The sequence below is a fragment of the Caloenas nicobarica genome, chromosome Z, assembly GCF_036013445.1.
Source record: "Caloenas nicobarica isolate bCalNic1 chromosome Z, bCalNic1.hap1, whole genome shotgun sequence".
NCBI lineage: Eukaryota > Metazoa > Chordata > Aves > Columbiformes > Columbidae > Caloenas > Caloenas nicobarica.
Genome location: NC_088284.1, coordinates 37,754,462 through 37,777,191, shown reverse-complemented (window position 1 = coordinate 37,777,191; position 22,730 = coordinate 37,754,462). Strand labels below are relative to the sequence as shown.

General features: G+C 38.5%; 1 protein-coding gene across 1 annotated transcript in view; it reads left to right on the top strand.

Moving 5' to 3' along the window:
• The window catches only part of CAMK4 (calcium/calmodulin dependent protein kinase IV), a 167,030-nt gene that overhangs the window by 93,170 nt on the left and 51,130 nt on the right, over positions 1-22,730 (top strand). The window contains 2 exon segments of the mRNA XM_065657241.1: positions 552-634; positions 15,344-15,416. Of these exon segments, the coding sequence (XP_065513313.1) occupies positions 552-634; positions 15,344-15,416 (156 nt within the window).

Sequence of the window (22,730 nt, the reverse complement as noted above, 5' to 3'; positions counted from 1 at the left end):
TTGTCCTTCACCTATACAGGCTTGGGAGAGTCCTGAACTAAAGCTTTTGGTTCTCCTCATGAGCACATTAGCAGCTCCTTAGGAAAGACTGTTGAATTATACTTACGCTTAAAAAAAAATATTGATGTTCAGACAGAGTTGAGCGAGAGCCTATTCCAAAAAAGTTTTGTAAATGAAAGGGGAAGTTGGTGTTGTCAGTCCTTGGAGGGTGTGGAAGGTCTTACATTCAGTTGCTCTGAAAGATTGACAAGCACTAATGAAAGCAGCTTCTTAAACTCCTGTGTTATAGAGGTTGCTGAAGTATGAGGAGTACGAAAGTAACAATTAACTAAAAAACACAAGGGAATGCAAAGGAGATAAAGCTAGCACAAAAAAAGAAAGCAGAGACGGGAGAGAACATGCACAACAACTTGCTCAACTGCGAGGTAAATGAGGAACCAGTTGGTACCATCTTCTGCTTTATTGACTGTGGTCTGTTTCCTGCTGTTGGGCCTGTGATACGCTCAGCAAGACAAGTAAGCAAAATGAATCCTTTTTGTTTCTTTTACCAGATAAAACTGAAGGAGATATTTGAGACTCCTACAGAAATCAGTCTTGTTCTGGAATTGGTTACAGGTGGAGAACTATTTGACAGGTAAGTTGCCTGTGTGCACCTCGCTTGGTACCTTCCCCAGGGATGTTACAGTGCAGGTTTATTCTCTGCATATAATCCCAGTGTTAGTAGTTACTGGAGTTACTGCATCAGCATATGGTTTATTTGCATGAGTAAATATATGCAGGAGTTCGCTTAAAAATGTGTTTGGAAATGTGATTATCATGAGACTTTTTTTGGAAAGGATACATGCGTTGAAAGTGGAGGAAATTTTCAGTGAATTCTGAAGAGCACACACTATTGAAAGAAGATGCTCAGCAGGTGCATAGCATCAGGGTGTGCTAGAACAGACAGAAGGCAGGAAGAACTGACAAAATTGCATGGAAAGGTCATCATAAAATATGGTAGGTGGCGATCAGCCTGCCAGGAGAGTAGTGTTATGCCAGATAAAAATTTTGTAAGCAGATTAACAATGAAATCCTCTTTGGTATTCATTGTATTTGTAAAACCTCTGTTTTTGTTACAAAGGTTCTGCAGTACATCTATTGAGTTCTGAAGGTATTGCTCATGAGGCTGCACACGCTTGTAGTGTAGGTGCATATGCATAAAGCAAAATAATTTTGTAACAATGTGGGAGTTATATTTTACTGGTAGGGATTTGGTTTTTTAGAGCAAGAGAGGATAGGAAAAGCTTTTGATGCTGGCTTGAGTAAAGCAATTAATTCACTGGCATTGGTGATTTCTAGCTCATGTGAGGACAGGTTATTTGATCTTCCTTCTGTAACTGAAGTTTAGTATTTTAGAAGACTGTTATACAAATACACATCAAAGATTCAGAATGAAAGTACCTTTGACTTGAGAAAACAGAAGCATACTATTTTTTGTACCATGGTCATAGCTACAACCTTCAAATGAACTATTTCTGAACAATAACAACAAAAGTGGGTCCTCTGTAACATCTTTAATTAGACAGAAGAAAGGTGCATACACTCCCAGTACTCAGCCAAAACAATCAGGGGAAACGTGCTGCAAGTTAAACAACCAGTGAACACCCAGGCCTGAGCTAGAGAGGATCCTGTGCAAGATGCTTTACCCTTCATGTAGCCCTTTATAAATCCACGCAGTTTCACATTGGGTGGTTTTCAGGACGGCTGGATGCTCCACAGAAATCTTCGATGAGAAGAGTTTACAAAGGGAAAACACAAATATGCAGTGAAATGGTTGGTTCCTGAGCAGTAACCATCTGTGTGGTAGCAGAACTGAAGATAAAAGACCCTGTGGGATCCAGGGTGGGGAATTGCATTATCTGATGAAACTAGGATTTAATATTAAGACATTTTCAACATCTCTAATCTGCACTCATCAGTGATTATGGGATTTGAGCTATCAGATTGTCAGATTGATCTTTCACAAAAAATTGTATGTTTAATCCAGTAGTTTGGCTGGGACGAGCTGTCTGTCATTTCCTGATGAGAAGCCGGTTAGTCACTTACTAGAATTGCAGTGCTCCCTCGTGATGCTACGAATGAGCACTAATACTGTGGAGGTCTTCTAAATTCAGGATCTTCCTTTTCTCCATGTACAACAGAACTGGAAACTTTGGCAATAGAGTCCTCACCGATCTCTAGTTTGGAAAAAAACAATCAATGAAACAAACCCCATAATAAACTATTTTCAGTTGTTAAGTTAGTAATAGGAGTGTTACCTCACTCTTCAGCCTTAAACCAAAATAATTTAAGTAGGCAGCTGAGATATTTTGCACTAGTCACTCCAATTAAGCATTAGCTGCCCCTTTTCTCTCTTTCAGGTGGGTTGAAGGATTAACACATGCATTGTGCTTTACAATGGCTGCTCTCTGAGTTTTAGGAAGGGGAAATTTAGTTTTCTGCCTTAGAGCAGACTTCCCCTCTTGTGCTTAATCCTTTCAACCCATACATCTTTTTATCGTGCATGAAGGAAATGTCCTGACTTACAGAGAGGCCTTATGCACTCTTTCCTCTGTGCTTCCATGACTCCTGTCCCAGGAGAAAGCAAAACGACCCTGGAAAATCTCCTGCTGGGTAGTGGGGTTGTGTCAGATGTGGAGGGAGAGCTGTGACCCTGTCCTGAGATACACCCCGTGGCTGTCCTCGAGACAAGACCCTGTAGAGAGAGCATGTGGGCAAGCAGGACCCCAGCGTGGCCAGGGTTTGAAGAACCTTATGTGTTCGGAGCACAGCCAGATGACTTTGTAAACCACTCCCCACAGACAGGCAGCAAAGCAATTTTTGTGCTCTGGAGGAGTTACGCTTATGCCTCTTTCAAAATAGCTGTCAGCAAATGATACGACTAGATGTGTGACACAAACACATCTGCTCTCCTTACTGTAAACATCTTCATTGCTGTTACTGTAACTGCTAATGCTGATAATTTGCTTTTTGTATTATTATGTACTTTTTATATCAACTGTTTTATTGCTCTAGTTTTCTGCCATCCCAGATTCCACTTTTGAATAGTATCTGAGCTGCAGATGAGTGAGTTGTTTTATGCACACATTCCCCTTATCATGAAGATTTTACAAATACCCAAGGTCCGATCAGTTTTTTAGAATCCTGTTAGCATTGTTGATGTGCTGGTTTCACACTACTCTAACATAAAAGTTCTGGGTAATAAAATTATTCACTTCCTTCACCATATTTAATATTTCTATCAAATCATCCACATTATTGCTAAAATCTGCTTTCATTATGACAGTTTTTCAATTGTGTTACCCGAAAGGAGATAAATTCAAACAAAAGTATCAGTTACACATCTGAGTTAATACAGCTGAAATAACGTTGGTTTTGATTTTATTTTTAAAAAGAAATTAAAAAGAAAAAGTTTCCCAGACTTCATAAATCACATTATAGGTCATACCTTGACATATAATATTCTACCATCCCAAACACAACAAATTAACCCTCTAGGAGCTTTCAGATAGGTAGGACTGAATCTTAAGTAAAATAAATGGAATCAAACAACTTAATATGAATTGAAGATCACAATGGAAAAAAAAAGAGTTTAAGTGCAGTGACCATAAGGCAATGTAGGATGAATTGACGGCACAAAAACTGATGTAGTTTTCCTGGAAAAAAACCGAGACTCATCTCATATAGGCAAATTTTTGTTAAACTAATTGCTTTTTTAACACATTTTTAATAATAATCAGTATACCTTAAACTGTTTAAAGATTTGATTAGATAAGTAGCCAGTGGCCTCACTTTTTTGTGTTAGCCACTTTGCTTATTACTTCTTCATTTTCTTTATAGTTCTTCCTTTTTAGAATAATGATGATTGTTCATAGGCTTCATTCAGTTCTCTTTTTGTGTTGCCTCTTCCTTTTGCCCTCTGGTCCTTCATCATTCTTTACGTAAATGTAATTTCTTGGTACTGTTAACTTTTACTTTCTTTTCTATCATGTGGTATATTTCTCTTGGTCACTTTGTTGATCTGGCTTTGCTTGTAACAACCTGTGATTGTTACAGGGAGTAATATTAATAGGTCTTGCAGCACGGTGAAGTCTGATACCTGTCTTTTATGGACCAACTTTTTTTTTTAAGTTAGTCTTTTCCATTCAGATTTTATTCATATCTATTGCCTTTCAACTGAATCGCCAATATATCACTTTTCCAAATATTAATTTCAGCACAAAATGTCCACTCTACTTTAACCTCATTTTGGGCAGAATACCTGCAGGTTGATAAGAAAGTTTTTGTTAGACTCTCTTTTTTCAGCTTCAAATGATACCGTCAATCCATACATTCTTCTTTTCTGTACTTTGGCATCTTGACCACAAACTCCTCTGTTTCTTTCTTCTTATTAAGGGTACCAAACATTGTCTAAAAATACTGCTTACAGCTGACAGTTTATTGAGTCACTTCTGTTTCAAATTTCATATAAGTTCCTCTGAAATACAGATTCAAGCTAATACGATATTCTTTTGTGGAGCACAAATTAACAAAAAAATAATTACTTGTTCTAAAGAACTTGACTTTTTAAGAGATGTGGGAATGATTACCTCTCATGGACAAAATTTCTGGAAGCCTTCCAGGCTTCAGGCACACCTTATTTCTGCTTGGGGAAATTAGAATGCTAAGGGACATCAAAAAGAATCAAGGAATTAATCAGTCCTAAAGTGGAGGTCTTTTACAAACTAATGACAGAGTAGCATCTTTTATTTGTTTCTGAGCTCTGGTTTCATTGTGTGGTGGCAGTCTGTCTTCTGCACAGGGGTCAGAGTAGTCCTTTGGACTCTGTTTCACATGAGCAAGTTACAGTCCCCTCACTCAGGACTGGAAAGAAAAAAAGATCTGACTTGACTACACTAATTATGCTCTATTCTCTGAAATCAGAAGACAACACACAGATTAGCTCTGGGAAAATGTGGAAAAAGTGCTCCCTGATGTTATAATAGCTCATTTAGTGTCTCCTGATATCAGCTGCAGTAATGATAAAAAACGGTGATGTAAGAATAAATAAAGAAGTGTGCATTAATGCTCATTTGTAGACTTTCCAATGTAATTTAGTATTTCCTTCCTGTACAGAGTTGTAATAATGCCCTTACACTTTTTTGTGGTCAATGCCTTCTGTCACTGAACAGAATTACTCTAAGTCAGTATCTGCCAACTACAGTATTCTGTTCAGAATGAGAAATACAAATGATTTTTTGTAAATGTTTGTGCATAGGACACTACTTATAGTGTGATCAATTAGGTGAAACACCAAGTTCCAGGGGAAATACACTTGCAGCTTTATAAATTACTAAATGACTCAGGCAATGATGATGGTGCAATTATAATACTGTCTGGCTTCCTGCTACTCTTTAAATGTGAACTGATGTGACATTAAACTTGGCCTGGTTCTTAACTCCACTGTGGAAGGCTTTTCACTTCAAAAATTTTAATTTAAAATGTCCTCTTGCCTTCTGTTGTTATTACTTGAGATAACTTTGCAGGAATCGTTAGCATGGGTATATCCTAGTTGGGACCAGCCTGGATGTTGCTAGCCCACTGTGGGAACTGGGCAAGCCTTTTGGAGGTAAGACACATCAGTCCCCGTGAAGCTCTTTAGTGTGTTATGTATTCTTAATACCAAGACTTCTTGTGATCAGAGCATCTCTGACATATGTATTCTTGGTTTTTTGCCATAGCCTCACTGCTGTAATATAGATAGACATGGTTTGGATGCCAGGCAAACTAGGAGCGATACTTCTGTTTAAATAGGAAGCTGTTCAGGCCTTAACTGATCTCCTGAATTATCAGCAAATGTAGCTTTCATATTTGTTTGAAATGCAGAGAGGTTTTAACAGCCCTGTGCAGGGGACAAGTTGAGGTATATGTACCTACAGCCTATATAGCTGTAGCCTACACATATGTGTGCAGGAAGTCTCTGACTGACTTGAGAGCTAATGATGTGTCTTGTGTGCCTTAATTCAACACCTTCCCTGAGATTATAAAATCACTTAGGATGTGAGTGCTTTGTACATTTTGTTTCTCATTGCTTTTTCTATGTACATCATGACAAGAGCATAAAGGGAAACCAAAATATTCTACGAAGAAATACAGTTATCCTAAATATTTGGAGCACCAAAATGCTTGTCCTAAAGGATAGTTAAATTGATTTTTTAATGAAAGCCTGAAAAGTGAATCCTTTTCAAATAATGTACTTCTTAGTTCAACAATGAACTTCAGGTCCTGCAGTAAGGAATGTATCACACATCCATGCACTGTAAGAGGTGCCAAGGCCACCAAAGGAGGACTGGAACAGGAGAACCTGAAATAATCCTGAGCTGGATAACAATAACAATGTGAATAAGCTTGTGAATTGTGGCATAGAGGCATATAAGCACAATGTATGTTATGCAAGCAGTGCCCAGTTTCAGAATTTGTTGGCCATTTGTTTCATTCTTGAAAAGAAGTAAGCAGTGTATCAGAGTGAGTTCCAGGGCAATGTGTTTAAATTGTCCTGGCAGGTACATCTGTGCTGGTTTGGCATAAAGGGCTGGCTGTCCACCTTAGCTCAGACAGTATCCTTCAACCATTCTTGGGGGTTCATGGTCTTGGGTTTTGTTTCTTAAACACCTCTGTTATCTTCTTATATGGGCTATACCAGTGACTCTCCTGTCTGGTACAATAATTGGATTCAGCTTCAGTATTAGGAAAAGCTTTCTTCCTGCAAATTTGGCCCAAATCTGTATGCCTTGTCCCCAGCAGATAGATAGAAGGTGAGTACTTCTTAGTTTATAGCAAACTTTCAAGCGATGGAGGACTGCAGAAGACTATATATTCACAGTCCTTGTAAACTTTCATCGCTGGTCATGTTTTTTTTGTCTCAATTGCTGTCCACTGAACTTCCTTCAAGTTCCCACATCTATCTTATAACGTGGTGCCCTTAGCTAGACAAAGAAATCCAATGGAAGCCTCACCGTTTCTTGTCAGAGTGTCTTCATTAGTGCCTTCAGTGCTGCTCCTTCTGCCTCTCCAGGCCACTGCCTCCTTTGCAAGCTGAGAGTGATGCTTCTCTTTGCCCCCTCTCTGTTGCTCACCAGACAGGAGCTGTGAAATGCTGAAATAATTCAGTTTGTTGCATTGCCTCACACAGTCATTTATACAGAAACTTTTGTTTGAGAGGGAAGTTCGAGCTGCTAGTTCATGAGCACTGTGGTTTCACAACATCTAGAAATCAAGACTATCATTTAAAAAAAAAATCTGCTAAAATTAAGCTCCAGAAAGATGAACCTGTCTTTTTGAGAATGATGGATACAGAACTGTTCTTATTAATTTCAGTGCAGACACCTGGGTGATAGCTACTTTTGAAGGTAAGGCCATTTACTCAATCTTACCCAGGCTTTTAGTGTATAATTCCTGGTTTTCCTACAAGATTCCTCTAGTTCTGCGAGTGTTGTAGGAACTCTGAGTAGGAAGAAGAAATAAAGTTAAAGAGGGGAAAACAAACTCTAGTACGAGATTAAAAAAGTATGCAATCTTTCTCTAAATTCTCCTGCATGACACATTTATCAGAAACTGCCTCTTATTTAATAACAGTGGATGGGTTATAGTTTTCCTGAATGACTGCAATGCTGCATTTCATTTCTGAACAAGGTACTGAAGAAAAACGTCTGGTTTGTTTGGCTTTGATTCAGATCCAAACCCATTTCTCTATTTCCCATTACCCTTCTTCAGATCATGGGCAGGCAGTTTGAGCCATTAGTGACAGTCAGTTTGCAGTGAATTATGAAAATGATTGTAAAATAAGGGAGACTCAGCAAACTGAGTCAGAGTTACTTTTTAATATTTATTACTCTTCAATGCTGTATTATGGAAAATACATAAATATTTAGAGAGAAATCTTACTTTTTAACTAAATAAATGCATCAAAGCAACAAGGAGTTGGAATCACCTCATTACAGGTATGAGCCAATAGATCTGTGAATCAATAATTTATTGAGAAAGTGTTTCTTGTGGAAACCTTTTTGCTGTTGAATGGAGTGATATTTTCTTTTCCTGTTCCTGCTAATTTTCAGTGTCACTTTTCCTTGTAGAAATCTTTTAATTTCATTTTAATGAAATGCAAGAATTTACATAAGAATTAAGTGAATGTGTACAGAAAAAATCTCTATGACAACCAAGGAATTTTAGATAGATTAACATTTATTATATAGAACCAAATATTTTTTAAAATTGTTAGCACATCTTGGCATTGGAACAGATCCTGTATTTATGTAGGCCAGTATCTTGCCTGAGAGTATACATGATTTTACAGGATGCAGCCCACAGGTACACTGTGGTATAAGAGTTTCGGATAAAAGCCAGCTAGAGGCAGATTGAAAATCACCCTAAAAAGAGTGATGGCTTTTTTTGATATTGCGATTTTATAAAGAATGATCTAAAAAGCAAATACAGATATGGCATGTAGAAAAAAAAAAAAGAAACGATGTTGGGAACTGATAAAATAATTAAAAATTTTACCATTTTGAGTGGCTAAATAGATTTAGGAAGCCCTTTCCAAGCTACCTGGTATGTTTCTAGATTCACCCAACGCTGAAACGCAATCAATGCCACAGTGTGCAGAAATAGTATTTATAGTAGCAATATTAACTCATAGCTAAATGTTGCAAAATTTAGAGTAACTGTTTAGATTTATTAGCATAAAACTAAGTGCACTTACCAATCTGAGGCAAGGGAAGCAAGAAACAGACTTTATGTGCTCAGATTTCAGGCAAGGCTGGAGGATGGATAGGGTGGCCTGCGTGGGAGAGAAGCAGAGAAGCAAATCTAAGAATAGGGGAACTAGTCCATTTAGAGTGTAGGGGAGGAACCAGTAAGTTTTTTAAAGTGAGTAGGGTAACATTTCAAATTCTCTTGATCACAAGGAGTCATGAGGACAGCTTGTGTTTAAAATTGCAAGAAGAGTAATTTCTTTGGACTCCCATACCCAAGACAAAAGAGATAGTTTGGTTTCAGGGTCAGAGGGAGAGCTGGTTAAGTTCCCATTTCTTCTGTCATTTGGTTACTCTTCCATGTTGCTTCTTCCACCCACTAGCCAGGCACTCTCAATTACAAGTTTGAGGAGCTGTTATAGCACAAGACTTGGAGTGGCTCTGCAGGCTGTGCTGCCCGGGGAAGGACGTACAACCCCTCCTCAATCCTAGCTGAGAGGTCTCTCTGCCAGGGCACCTGCCAGTGCGGACCAAGAATTTAAGATATTGGCAGTCTTGCATGAAGAAGTGTGTGCCACCAATGACTATTCCAGTCTAGCATCCTCTGGCATTGGATGAGTCCTCTGCTTGTTCAAAGAAGGTTGCTGGGTGTTTTTGATTGGGTTTTTTTACCACTGCAGGTATGGAAGCGCTGTTTCTCTTGCTGGATTTGCAAAGATCTGGCCCTCTGTTTTGTGAGTCATTGAAAAATCAAACCCAACGCCTAGCCCTTCTGTGATGAAACACTCATTTGTTAGTTTTTGTAGGAGGTTGATTGTTTCCACTTGTTGCCTAACATGCTTGTCATTAATCCCCAGATACATGTATTCCAGTTAACTGTAAAATTGTATATCAATATAATTTTAATACTGCTCTGAAAATTGATTCTAAAATGACACACTGGGATTCCCCATCTCTTTCCTCATTGATTTTCAAATCAAATATGTTTAGTTTAGCAGGACTATGCTCATCCTTTTATTTTTCTATCAGTAATAAAGTATCTGCAGAGCAAGCGTGGCTACTACCTCTCTTACTTTAGTCTGATATCCCGCTGCTTTCAGTGGCTTCACACAGATGTGGTGAACTAACGCACACCACCGAGTCCTAAGAAAAATGTTCCAAGAGGAGTAAAATCTAATGCATGGTCTTCCCAAATTGTGCTGCAGACTGCAGAAGTATGGTGAACGCTGGTAAGAATTTATGCATCTGCTGATGTAGACTCTGATGAAGATGTGCATAATGGGAGCATTGTAAGCACCACAGCAAACGTTGCAGTTCTGTGATGGAGAGAGTCTAAACCAAAAACCATCTGCAAAACTAAAGGATTTATATTGCCAGAAAACTTGCAGTACTTGAAGGGAACAGGAATACTAGAAAGGCTGGATGGAAGTTGGCAAGCCTTACTGCAAATTATTAAAAAACTTTAATTCATACATGTGTTTGATGATGACGTGGAAGCTGCCAAATTTCAACTGCCTGCTGTGTATAAGAGGGCATGCATTGCAAGAAATGTATTATACCTTTTCCACAGGCTTGCTGTGCAGTGTGATGCTGAGGGTGGTTTTGCTCAGTACAAAATTTGTTATGGCAAATAACAAAACTCCTTCAGCTGGCAGCACAAGGCTTTTCCACCTCTGAGCTTCAGCAGCAGCTGAGAGGGCATTATCATTGCTTTGGTGGGGTGGCCATGCGCTGTGGATTGTGGCTGTGGTGGGGTGGGCTCTGCTGGGTGACTGGAGCCTGCAGGCAGGCTTGGGTGTGCCACGGCACCATGGGCAGTGAGGCTGTTCCCAAGGGACATCTCAATCTCCAGCAGTAGTGGGAAGGAGGAATGAGGGACCTTTAGGAAACATTTCCCTGCTTCTTTTTATAGAAGGAGGTGGATTCGTCTCCAATACATTCACGCGTACAAGATTAAATCAGGCGGTGTTTTAGGAGACCTGTAGCTTACTGTCCATCAGTACGTGCTCTGTTAGATGTGGGTCTCACTGTCTACAAGTGTAAAAAATGGAATCAGCATATTTCAATAAATGTCTACACGCAAGCATGAAAAGTGATTCTACAAAAATGTGATTAGAATATGAATCATTTATTTTGTCAACATGGCATTTTTTCTTGCTCTAGAATGTCATCTTCAGTTTGAAGTGGTCTTGAATTTCCTGGTTGGTTGTGACACCAAATTCAGTGCTTTTCCAAGGTGTTGGGGTTTTTTGTGTGTTTTGTTTTTTTTTTTTTTTCCTTTGGCTTTAGGCATTTCTGTATCCCTTCTTCTGAATTCCCTGCTGTCTTCCACACAGTTTTTCTCTCCAGCATTCTTTTGGCCTACCTGGTTCTTTCATTTGCATATCAAAGAGAATATTTAATTAGTTCCTTATCGTTGCTGTTACTGTCTTTCTGTCCTTTCTGCCAAGGTTTAGTCTTTCTTCATCTATGCTTTTCTTTAACATCATTCCGTAAACCAGGTATAAATAATTGGTTTTGCATCCATAATAACAAAGACATTTCTGCAGGTTTCCTTCCTGCTATGGAAAAAAGGGCAATGAGTCATTGTTCATCTGCAGGCTGAAACTGAAAAAGCCTTTTAAAGAAGCTTCATTGGTCTCAGGTATGGGTGTTGTTACAATAAAGCAAATTGGCACACCTACCATTTGTCTTATGTAAACTATCACGGGGTAGATGGAAAAAATAGATACACAATGATCTCTCAGCATTATTACAGGACCTAAGCTACAGAATTATTATCTTTCAGTACTCTTCCTTACTGCCTAATAGCTAGGTTTTAGTTTTAAAGCAGAGTGCCCTTAGAAATAGATTTCCATCTTTAGCAAGAAAAATGTCTTTTTTCATTTACTGCTGTTACAGAGGATTACATTTTCTACTTGCTAAATTATTGCTAATTAAAAATTAGGTTTGTATTCTCAATAACTCTGGATTCTAGACTTCTGAAAACCTAGGAAGTTAACTGCATGTGACATCAGCTCTAACTGGCTTGCCAGTGCATGTTATCCAAATGTAGCATCAGCGGGTAAGTCATGTGCATTGCATAGTAATTCTACAGTTGGCTTTTACTGCTTTCGTGAAATATGGGTCCATGCTTCATTACATTTATTTACTGCAAAGTGTAAATTCACAATGGCTTCATCTTCAGGGTCTGGGCACTTCTTCTGTCATGTGTTTAATGTAAATAATGAGATCAGTATCCTATCCTTACCAACATATGGTTCTTTAAGTCAGAGTGGACTGGTCTTGTACCTTCTGTGGTAAGATGGCAGTCTGGAGCATCCCTTTGATCTTTTTGTTTCCAGCAGTCAGGTAACTGGTAATTTTCTTTCCTACATTGGTTGGGCATTGAGAGGAAGCTAGAACCTCATATTTTCTTTGATTTTGTTGAGTGGAGGAAAATACAAAGAAGTTGGCTGAATTTAAGAGATGGGTTACCATATTGTAAAATTAGAAATTTGCTGGATAAAGGGAGAAATGTAAATTTGATTGTAACTGCATTGCTACATATTTCTCTGATCTTAGTCACACATGTTGGAAAATCAGAGAATTTCAAATCCTGTTAAAACCTTAAAACCTTCTGCCCTCAGGTGTTTCTGAGGTCAGGTGCATAAGGACATCCTGCAGCTGTTGGACTCCAGGGCTGGGCAGAGTGGCCCATTCACAGGGGACGTATGCCTGAGTGATGGTGGAATTAAGCCCAGTACGCTCCTGGCAGCTCAGCCTACATGCAGAACTTCCCCAGCAGCAGCCCCGCTATGCCTGTCTTTGCTGCAGTGCCCTGTGAAATATATTCCAAAATCTGTGGCAGTTTGAAAGCAGAGAGTTGAACTAGCACAACACTTTTTGGTTTTACTACCTTGTGACCAGATTTGAATTTTTTTTATGATCTCCTGTGTCATACTAAAGGTTGTAGGCTTAACAGAATGATTATGTGAATGTCTTTAATACCCGGAATCCTGTAAAACAAGGACAGTATTTTAACATGCCTCTTGTGCCATGGTCAGAAGAGCAAGTTAGCACTCAAAATAGCAGCAGGGAAAGGGGAAGGTGGAATGGGGGCGAGGTCTGCATTCTCAGAAATGCTTATGGATGCTACGGACAAGAACCTGCTGGCTGACACTAATTACTTTATTTGAATTAAAAAGGAGGAGTGAGCCAAACCAGTATATTTGGGGGAACAAAGGCTCAAGCAGGAGGGTCACTGGGCTCAAGTATCAGTGTGTAATCTACCAGAGGATGATGATTTAGCTTGAAATAGCTGAGAAGGAATCTTAGTTTCAGGCACAATGTAGTGGTTTATTGTGCAATTTATGATTTTTGGTAACCTCTTTCCTAAACTTGAGGTTAAAGGCCTAAAATAATGTCTCATTGAGTAAAGTTTTATTATTTTTACCCTTGTGCTAGTAAGTTCAAGTAAAGCTTTCCCTGGTGGTTTAAACAGATGACTAATGCAGGGGAAGGGCTGGAGGTACCAAAATGCAGAAGAGGTAGAGTGCTGTGTATGGGATGGTAGCTGAAGGGCTGCCAGAAAAAAATGTTCTAGAAATAAGGCCAAATAATTATGCAGCCAAGAAATCACGGTGAAATAGAACTCCTGCTTGAGAGGGATCGCTTGCTGCTACCAATGCCACATGGACAGACTTAGTTATCTGTGAGCACCATGATTGTTAAGGTAAAGTAATTGCAGCTGGTTATGAATATCCCTGTATAGGCTATTTTCCACAGTGCCATGCTTGATACATCTGTTTCTGGTGGACTATTATCTTTGCATTGTTTTTTATTGCACTTACCCTTCTAATGAGTATGTAGTAGTACTTTTCACATGTACATTAGTCAACACCTTTTCTCTCAGTTTTTGTAAAGCTGTAAGGAGTTGCATTGAAGATAACTCAATATGAGTCTGTTATTTCAAAGAAGAGACGTGATAAAAAGATACTGCTGAACAGGGGAAGTGGGGAGAAAAGACTGCGTTCTTCTTGCCACAGGAAGAGTCTGTTTCTGGACTCTTAGGCAGAAGGTCTTTCCAGCAACTTTTGGCTTCAGATGTTACAGGCTTCTTGCTCTCCTGCTTCATGGGGATTTTGGGGCATTGTTTTGTAAAACTGGCTTGTGTGCTTGCAGGAGATCATTTTATAAAGTATCTCATAGGTACCACAGATTCTGTTTCTAGACAACATCTGTCTCTGTTTTCTTGGGCTTTGAAAAATGAATATGGTAAAAAAAAATCAAAACTTCAGGTCAAAGATTTGATGTTTAAGGTAACTCTCTGAGGGAGAATTATTGTAGTTCAAAAATACTGTGTGTAGTTAAATACACTAGTAAAGAAAACCTGTTGGGTATCTTAGATGGAGCATTAGTACATGTTAATGATAGATCCTTCTTTTATTAACTTCTTTTATGTCATTGTGCAAATCTATATCTTCTGCTGACTCTGTTTAACTGAACTGTGCATTTATATAATGTTTCATTCTGTAATGGCAATTCTTGGAGAACGTGGGATGCAAATCTTGCATTACAGTAACAAACCTGGGCTTTGGTAGACCAACCCAGAAATCTGTATTCACCATTGCTGTCCTTGCAGCACAGCATACAACGTGTTGAAATACACCACTTCAGAACATTATCTTAACACAGAAAAATATTTTCTTTCTTAATGTGGGGGGTTTTTGAGGGGTTTTTGTTTTGTTTTTTTTTTTTATCGTGGTACGGTTTCAGGGAGATAACATTATCAAAGAATAAAGTTGAGATTTTGTTTATTTTTACAAGACTGAACTGTTGTAAAAGCAAAGGTAGAAATAAAACCAGTTTTGCAGGATCTTCAGAAGTCATAAATACTACTGAACTCACCATAAGCTGCACATGGTCAGCACATTTACAAAATCAAGCTATTACTTGTTGTCTGTACAAAATAAACATAGCATACTGGCTATTTATGTTATGAAGGAAAAAAAAGGTAGTTTTAGTTTTAATAAAACTGTGTTTCTTTGACTACAGAGCCTCTGGTTTTGTACTGATGGGGGAAAAAAGGCAGTTGTTCAGTCCATTATAATTGAGGGATAAGTTGAAGCTAGTCAATTTTTACACCAACCTTTTCCCTTGAAAAAATCAGATGTGTATGTGCATAGCACAGTGCTTTTGTTTAATAACTAATTAAATAAATAAGGAGGAAGGGAAGCTTAAGTTAAATATAAAAGTGAAAAAACATTTCCTAAGGGATAGGTAGTTTTATCTGACAGTAATTCAAATTCCCTGAATTTTAAAAAATTCCAAAACCTTTCAACTGAATGTGCATATACTATGATCTTCTTATCTAGTTGATATTTTATCTCCAGTTTTTCATTTAACTGAGAATCAAAAGTAACCTAAATTGCAAAAGTATTTCTTTCTATTCTTTGAGGGGCACTCCAGAGTTCTGATCATATTTAAATTTGATTGTTTTCTAGCTCATTTTTTAAAAGAAGCTTTTGCCTGCACGGATTATTTACCTTAATGCGTTATCCTGAACACAATTTCCCTTGTTGCTTTTTCTGTAGGATTGTGGAAAAGGGTTACTACAGTGAACGAGATGCTGCTGATGCTGTTAAACAAATCCTGGAGGCGGTTGCTGTGAGTATTATCTAGCATTATATGCTCAACACCTAATCTTTCACCTTTAGTGGCTTAGTAAATACTTTCCTGTGAAAGAAGCAGAGTTTGATGGAGACAGTCCACACAAGTATATTTTTTTAAGGTAGTGACGCTTTGAAGGGCAAGAAGTTACTTTGCATGGCAGGCAGCAATACATTTAATGCTCTAAGTCATCTGTTACAGTGGAGTGCATGTCCAGTCTCAGAAACTTGTAGAGTTCAGCACTGATCATTTTAGCCTCAAAAGCAATTTGAAATCACTGGCACTTACATAATCTCTCATTCATTTTTTGCAGAGTATATCCCAGTAATTTATTTGGAACCTTAAACAAAAGAGAGTGCATTACTTTTCCTCTCAACTTAAAAGGATAATAGATTGGCTGAACATTAGCCGGTGTAAAAAGTAACAAGAATTTGAGTCAGATACTCCTGCAGAATATTTCCATGAAAATAGTTACGCTTCATTTGCAGTTGTTGCCTGAAGTTGACCCATCACAGTTTTTGCCACTATGCAGGAGCATATATATAAACAAGACTGATTGCAAGGAAGTGTGGACTACTGAGAAAGTGGATAGTGTAGGTTACAACATATTTAGCCAAAAATCAATTCTCATTGCCCTTCAAATTGCACATACGTACACAAAATTACAGTAATATTGAGAGAGATCAGAATAAAGTTTGGTGCCAGTAGTTTGTGCAGTTCCTAATGTACCTTCTTCCTCTATATTTTGTGAGGTTTTCAAACATTTGAATTCTTCTACAACTGTTTCATATTCTGTCACTTAGAGAAAAGTATAAAGATTTTTGAGGCAAGAAGATGAAAGGCTTCTAATGGCTACAGACACTATTTCTGTACGTTATCTATCCTCAGTCACTTGTAGCTTTTCCATCTGGTTTCACACCAGATCTTCACCAACCAGCAATCAGATGCTGGGAAAGTATGTAAGAAATTAATTTGTCAAATGTCCAGTCTATATGCTAGCACTGATCACCTTCAGAACAGAAGAGAGGGGACATGTTGGACAAGAAAAAGAAAAAAACAGTTCAGTTGGGACACTCAGAATGTTTCAGAGAAATAGTAATATAGAGGCAATTGATTTTACCTTGTGAAACTAAGATGTTAGCAAGGCCTAAGGAGAGATAGATGCTGAAACTTTTGCCTTCTGCTCTGCCTGGCAGTCTGACCTCAGAGTCAGCAGGAGATATTTTGGATTTTATCCAGTGGCACTGTGTGGTTGTCTGCAGCAGATGTTCGCGGTGAATCACCCATATAGCAGAAAGACTGCAAATATCTTGGAGCAGACAAAAGTGCTCAGAGGTGTGCAAACAGTGCAGATGAGATGTTGGGTGTATTTCCAGACTGTCAGACTTTTCAAACAAAAATCAGCTTTTGATCACATTGAAAAAAGAGAAGTCAACGTGAAGGGCTCTTTTTCAGGATGGTAGTGATGAGGCAGGATCTGTACAGATTATCCACAGAGATGCAGTCTTGAAAGAGCTGTCCTCAGGAAAGGACTGGTGGTGATGATTGTTCCCTGTGGAAGGTACGTGGAGGTGAGGAAGAGTGATGATTGTTCCCTGTGGAAGGTACCTGGAGGTGAGGAAGAGTTAATGTGGTTACAGCAGTAATGCAATTATTCAGAAGGAACAAGCCAACTTGGGCATATTTATCTGGGATGGTAACAAAATACTCCACTGTGAAAAAGTCATGTAAATCATGGTTTGGTATTATTTGTAAGCCTGTTCACACTAAGATGTGAAACTGGTGTGTACTGCAGTAAGCAGGCATACTGCAAAACCATCATGTTCACTTCGTGCTACTTTCTGAACAATCTGATGCTTACTGAGTCACTCTCAGCCAAAGCAATCTGAATTATGTATTTAAGTTTAGTGCACAGCGTAATGCATTTGTATAAACTTCTTAAAATTGAGTCAAATTATTATTTTATGACCAATTTTTTCTTCCAATCAAAGTGCCCCAGTTAAGATCGTTCTACATTATTTATCATTCTTTTGCAAAAATGATGAGTAAGTTTTGCTGAAAGATGTTTCAGAAGGTGTTTCGGGTCTTTATTTTAAAAGCTGGGAACCAGATGAAGATCTTCTGCTTCTATGAGTTGTAATAGCTTTGTTGAAATCAATGGAACAGTGATGTATGAAAGCTAAAACGCTGACCTTTATATGAGTATGCAATAATTCGGATTTTTTTACATCCTTGTGCTAGATCACTAGCTAGGATCGACTGTATTGACTTCTGCTCTTACAGCTGGCACTCAACATTGAAGTCCAAGCTGCGAAAGCTGTAGAAGAGGCAGTTCCCAACTTGGGATCTTTGCAGCCCAACTGAAAAACTGTGGTAGATAGGGGCTGAAAACTTGACAGAATGGTGTTTGTAAGCAGAACGGAGTTATTGTTAGAAACTGTAAAATACTGCTGCAGCAGAGTAATCTTTCCAGAATAAAAGGAAATATACCCATAGATCATTCTTAAAACCAAATAATTGTACAATCCCCTCAATAGACCACGCCAACGAATATACTTCTGGTACCAGGTAGACATTTTGACCTTTGCAATTTTTAGAAATTGCTCTTAGCAAGAGAAGCATTCATCCTTGCTTCCTTGAACTGTCTTGAATGGGGCTATCTACTTGATATAAAAATCCCTTGTTAAGGGCTGTTACTGTAGCAATGAATCTGTCCTCACAATGGATCATTGACATGAGAAGCAATTATGTCTTCATTTAGCAAAGGGGTTTTTTTAAACGTTTCTAAAGGATTTAATCAAAAGTATAAAAAAGGGATTTGAAAAGCACCAGGGCATTTTTTTTCAATTCCTTTTGAAATTATTAAACCAAAGGGACTAATACCCTTAACGAAAAAAAAAAATCCTGTAAAACTTCTAGGTCTATCTATTTCTTGTAATATCTGAGTAACTGTGAGCGTTGCTCTAACTAGCTTAACCAAGAATTACGCAAGCAGTCAGAGTAGCACACAAAAAATGAATCTTAATCTTCCATGTCACAAACCAACATAAATATATCAGATATCTGTCCTTCCGACAACAGAGAAAGTAAAAAAACCCACTATTGTTCTGAAAACCGCTGCATCCATTTTTCCCTTTTCCATGTTTTTTCTTTCTGCTGGTTACATGAGATCCAGTGTTCCCAGTCTATGACTGTATTTGCCTGTAGTGGGAACAAATTACCTTTTTTTCTCTCTTCCGCACCTTCCCCTTTTCCATCATTCTTCCATTGTTCTTTGTGCTGGGAGATAGCTTCATTCATAATATAAAAGGCTAGCATAAAACTAGGGCAAAACAGTGTTCATCTTTTTAGCTCTTTTGCTGCACTGTTCAGAGCAGGTAGGGAGGTTTTGTTGCAGCTCAGAACAGAGTGAATTTCATTCCCGAGAGAGGATGCATTTGAGGGCAGCCTCTTTTGGCACATCATTGTCCTTTCTCTCATTCTCAGAGGATCAGATTTATAGTGTGGTTTTCTTGCATGCTTATTCTGGTAGCAGTTTTTCTGTTTTATAAAAATAACTAATTTCCACACACAGATGTCCTGAGGCCAGATCTTCACTGCCCGATTTGCAGAATGAGTTATTGATGTTATGGGATTCAAATAACTCTTGAAATATTGGTCAGAAAAAAGACATTTGCACACTTTTTCTCTTAAGATACATCTACTTTATAGCTGGTCAGACTTATGGAAATAACACTGATTTTTTTAATTGTGTACTTTCAAATCTTATGTCATTAAAAATAAACCATGTTCTTTCTTGCCTATTCTGTATTAGTGTCAAAGTGATAGGTTTCTGCTTGAGGGTTAAATTACTATTTTCATTATATTTAAATTTGAAATTAGTTGTAACAGTGTACTTTTTGTTATTAGGGTAGTTACTAGCATGCCTTCTATATGTAGTTTTGAACTGATCCAGCAGATTCTAAGTTACTTTCACATTTTATAATAGGTTGTTTTCTTATGACTGGCCATTATCTTGTCCAGATAGGAACATTTTCCTGAAACTATATGTAGGACCCCCTCTGTTTTCATTTCTATTTTTTATTTCCGTTTTCTACCACTTCAAGCTTCATTGTATGCCTGCCCTTCTATTCAGTTCCTTATCAGCTTAAATTCACAGGGAGCACACTGAATTCTCAGCTGTGATTGCAAAGGCAGGGCACTTAGCCACTTGCAGTTTTGAGAGGGAGAATCTAGATTAAAGGTTTCTGTTCATTTCAGTTAACTTTGATCTGTCCAATAATGAGCTATATGATAGTAGGTAAGAAACTACCATGAATGTTCAGTTGGCAAGTATATTTAATAGGCCCCGAGGCACTGGTGTGTTTAACAATTAGACCTTAGACCAAATGAGGTAATCAGACTTTTAAAGACCGGCTGAGACACAAGAGAATTTATTACAATATTTGGGCTTTTGACATTCAAAGAAAAGTGGACATTAGATAATTTTTTTTTTTAAGTTTCCTTTTTTCTATACAATCATTGAGCTGGTGCTTGCTGGAGATAGAGGCAACCAATGGTTTTTACTTTTAGCCATCAGCTACAAGGTGAACTTAACCAGCGTGTAAACGACACAGAATTCTGCAATTTTGAACAAGGCAACTGTGTTACATTATCAATATATACTTAGCCCAGCCTAAAAAGGCACACTATTAAGATCAAGAAATGTATTGAAACAAATAGGGAAGAAACCTGGGACTCAGTTCTGTAGAAAATGAGGTTAAATTCCACAAAAGAGAATGGCAGGGCTGCCTAGTTATTATAGTGCAGGATAAAGACCTGTGTAAAATAGTAGCAAAATATGGGAATACTGCATGTAAGAGGAGGAATCTTTTGCATGATTATAGATATTGAAGAACATTGACTTCCTTTCCTTAGAATATTTTGCAAATACCTCCTTTTAATAGAGGAGGTATTTGCACCTCCAGACCTCTCCCCATTCCGTGATGAATCCTGAGTGTTTTCCATTCTCCCTCTGGCAGCAGGGAGTGGTTTTCTGAGACTGTTCCGGGCATAAGTATTGTTCAGGGTACAGTTAGGAAACAGTAGTTGTTCTGATCTAAAGCTATCAAAATGCAGCAATCTCTGCTTTTCCCGTGAGGGAGGGAGGGGAAATGTAAAATTTTGTCAAATTTTCAGAATGTTTGCTCAAAGTGGTATTCCAGTAACTTGCAGGTTTAGGCCAGATTCAGCGTGTCCGTTGAGCATGCAGTTGTTAGTAAAAGGACCAATGCTTGATATGTAAGATAAGAAGGAATTTGCTGTTCTGGTTGCAATTCTATGCAAAGGATTATGATGTCATATTGTGTTCCCTGACAGCATGATCTGCTTTTACGATTCTCCTTCTAACCCAACAACAAGAACAGGAAAAAAAGCACACAAATTGTTGGTTTTCAGATTTTACACTTGCACTCTGGCATGCTCTTCACTTGGGAAATTTTCATGGCAACGTTTTGGAAGAAGAGGCAGATGAACACTGAGTTCAAAAGAGGCACAGCAGCTATCTCCAGTTAAAAACACCATTTGCAATGTAGTTGTGGAAATGTATAGTGAAGAGGCTTGTATTTGTTCTCTTTTTCAGGAAAAAACAAGAAGGTTGTCAATATACAGGAGAAATTCTGCATTACTTTTATGGTAATTCACGCAGGGAAAAACACAACACAGAAAACCTAGGCACTGAATCATTTTTCTTTCATCGTGCTAATTCTTCAGCTATGTCCTGTCACTGAGGTGGTGTGGAACACTGTTAGCCTTAAGCTTGCCTGGGAGGTAAGGATTGCTCACAGAAGCTGAACTTGAACCGTCAGGGAGATGTGATGTCGATATCTGTGTCCCTGAGCTCGGGAGTTCAGAGCAGTTAGTGCTGGTGGCCCAAGGTGTTCAAGAGCTGTCCTGTTCATTCTGATTTTTGTAGCGAAGCAGATCTTGGGGTGTTTGGTGCCCTTTTTTAATGGATGAAACACAAACACGAAGTTCTTAGTATACCTTTTCCTTATAAGATTATCATTCATAATATCCTGGAAAACTGACTGTGTGGATATGTTGTTTTGCCTGACAGATTTCTCCCTACATATTTGTTGGTTTTGTTTGTTTTATACTTTTTCTTATAATGTGTTGGGTGGTTCTGCACTTCAGTCACATCAAATGGGCTGCAGGTGGAGGACATGCGAGGTGTGATTATGGAGTGACTTATTGTCACAAAAAGTTACGACTAGGGCTGTACTGGACACCCTTTCTCCTGACCAGTTGTTTTTGTAATGTGATCTTCATCTTTGCCAGCTAGTTTGCTCTCAATTCAGCAACTGTGACTGGAAAACTCCTACCAACGTAAGTTTACCCAGTAGCAGTCTTTCCTCTCTGATGTCCTTCTGTCACCAAACCTTTTTCAGTGCGCTCCATAGCTGTCCATCTAGTCTCCTAAAACTATGGTCCATGAAGGAAGACCAGGACAATAGGTACAAAACTGTACATGTTTCTGGGCTTCTTCACAACAACTTTTAGCGTTAGCTGCTGGTACTTCAGATAATCCTTCTGTTCTCAGGAAGAGAACTGGGAGACAAAACTCTTTGAATTTCTCTGGATGACACAAAAAGGAGAAGAACCTGTTCCAAGTGGAACTGTCCTCCTTTGGTGTCCTGTCACCTTGAAGAGTAAGGCAAAACCAAACCAAAACAAAGGACCCTTTCTACCCTTTGTGACTGGGCAATATTTTCTCTTGGCTTGTTAAGAAGGATAAAGAGGAAAATACACTCTTCTGTGTGACCAGCCATGTACTCAGCCTGGCTTGCGGGGATGGCTTACGGTAGCCATAGTGTTGACACTGCTGAGTGCTCTTCATCCAAGAAGAGACAGTAATTTCATTATACTGTTGACTCCTGTCATGTCCTGTTCAACATAAACACTAAGGTAAAGGCTTTTTGAAGTAGTATTCAAAGGTTAGGACTTATACTTGCTTTACAGTGTACAGTAGTGATGCGGTGAAGAACATGGTAGCTTTTGATCTTGGGAGTTCACAAGTGCTATGTAAACACCTGTGTGCATTTGGACATGAGTTGTTTTCCATTTTGTGGTAGGGTAGTAACTTGTGAAGAAAAAGGAGCAGATGGGTCCAGCAATCCATGATAGGTCTTCTCATGTTTTTTCGGAAACGTCTTCTGAAAGGTAATCCTTTGGCCTTCTACGGTCTTGTTTCAGAAATCTACATGGGGACATGTGAAGAGATTTCTGTGTAACTTTATTTGTATTAGTATTTGTTCCTTTTTGTGAGCTTGT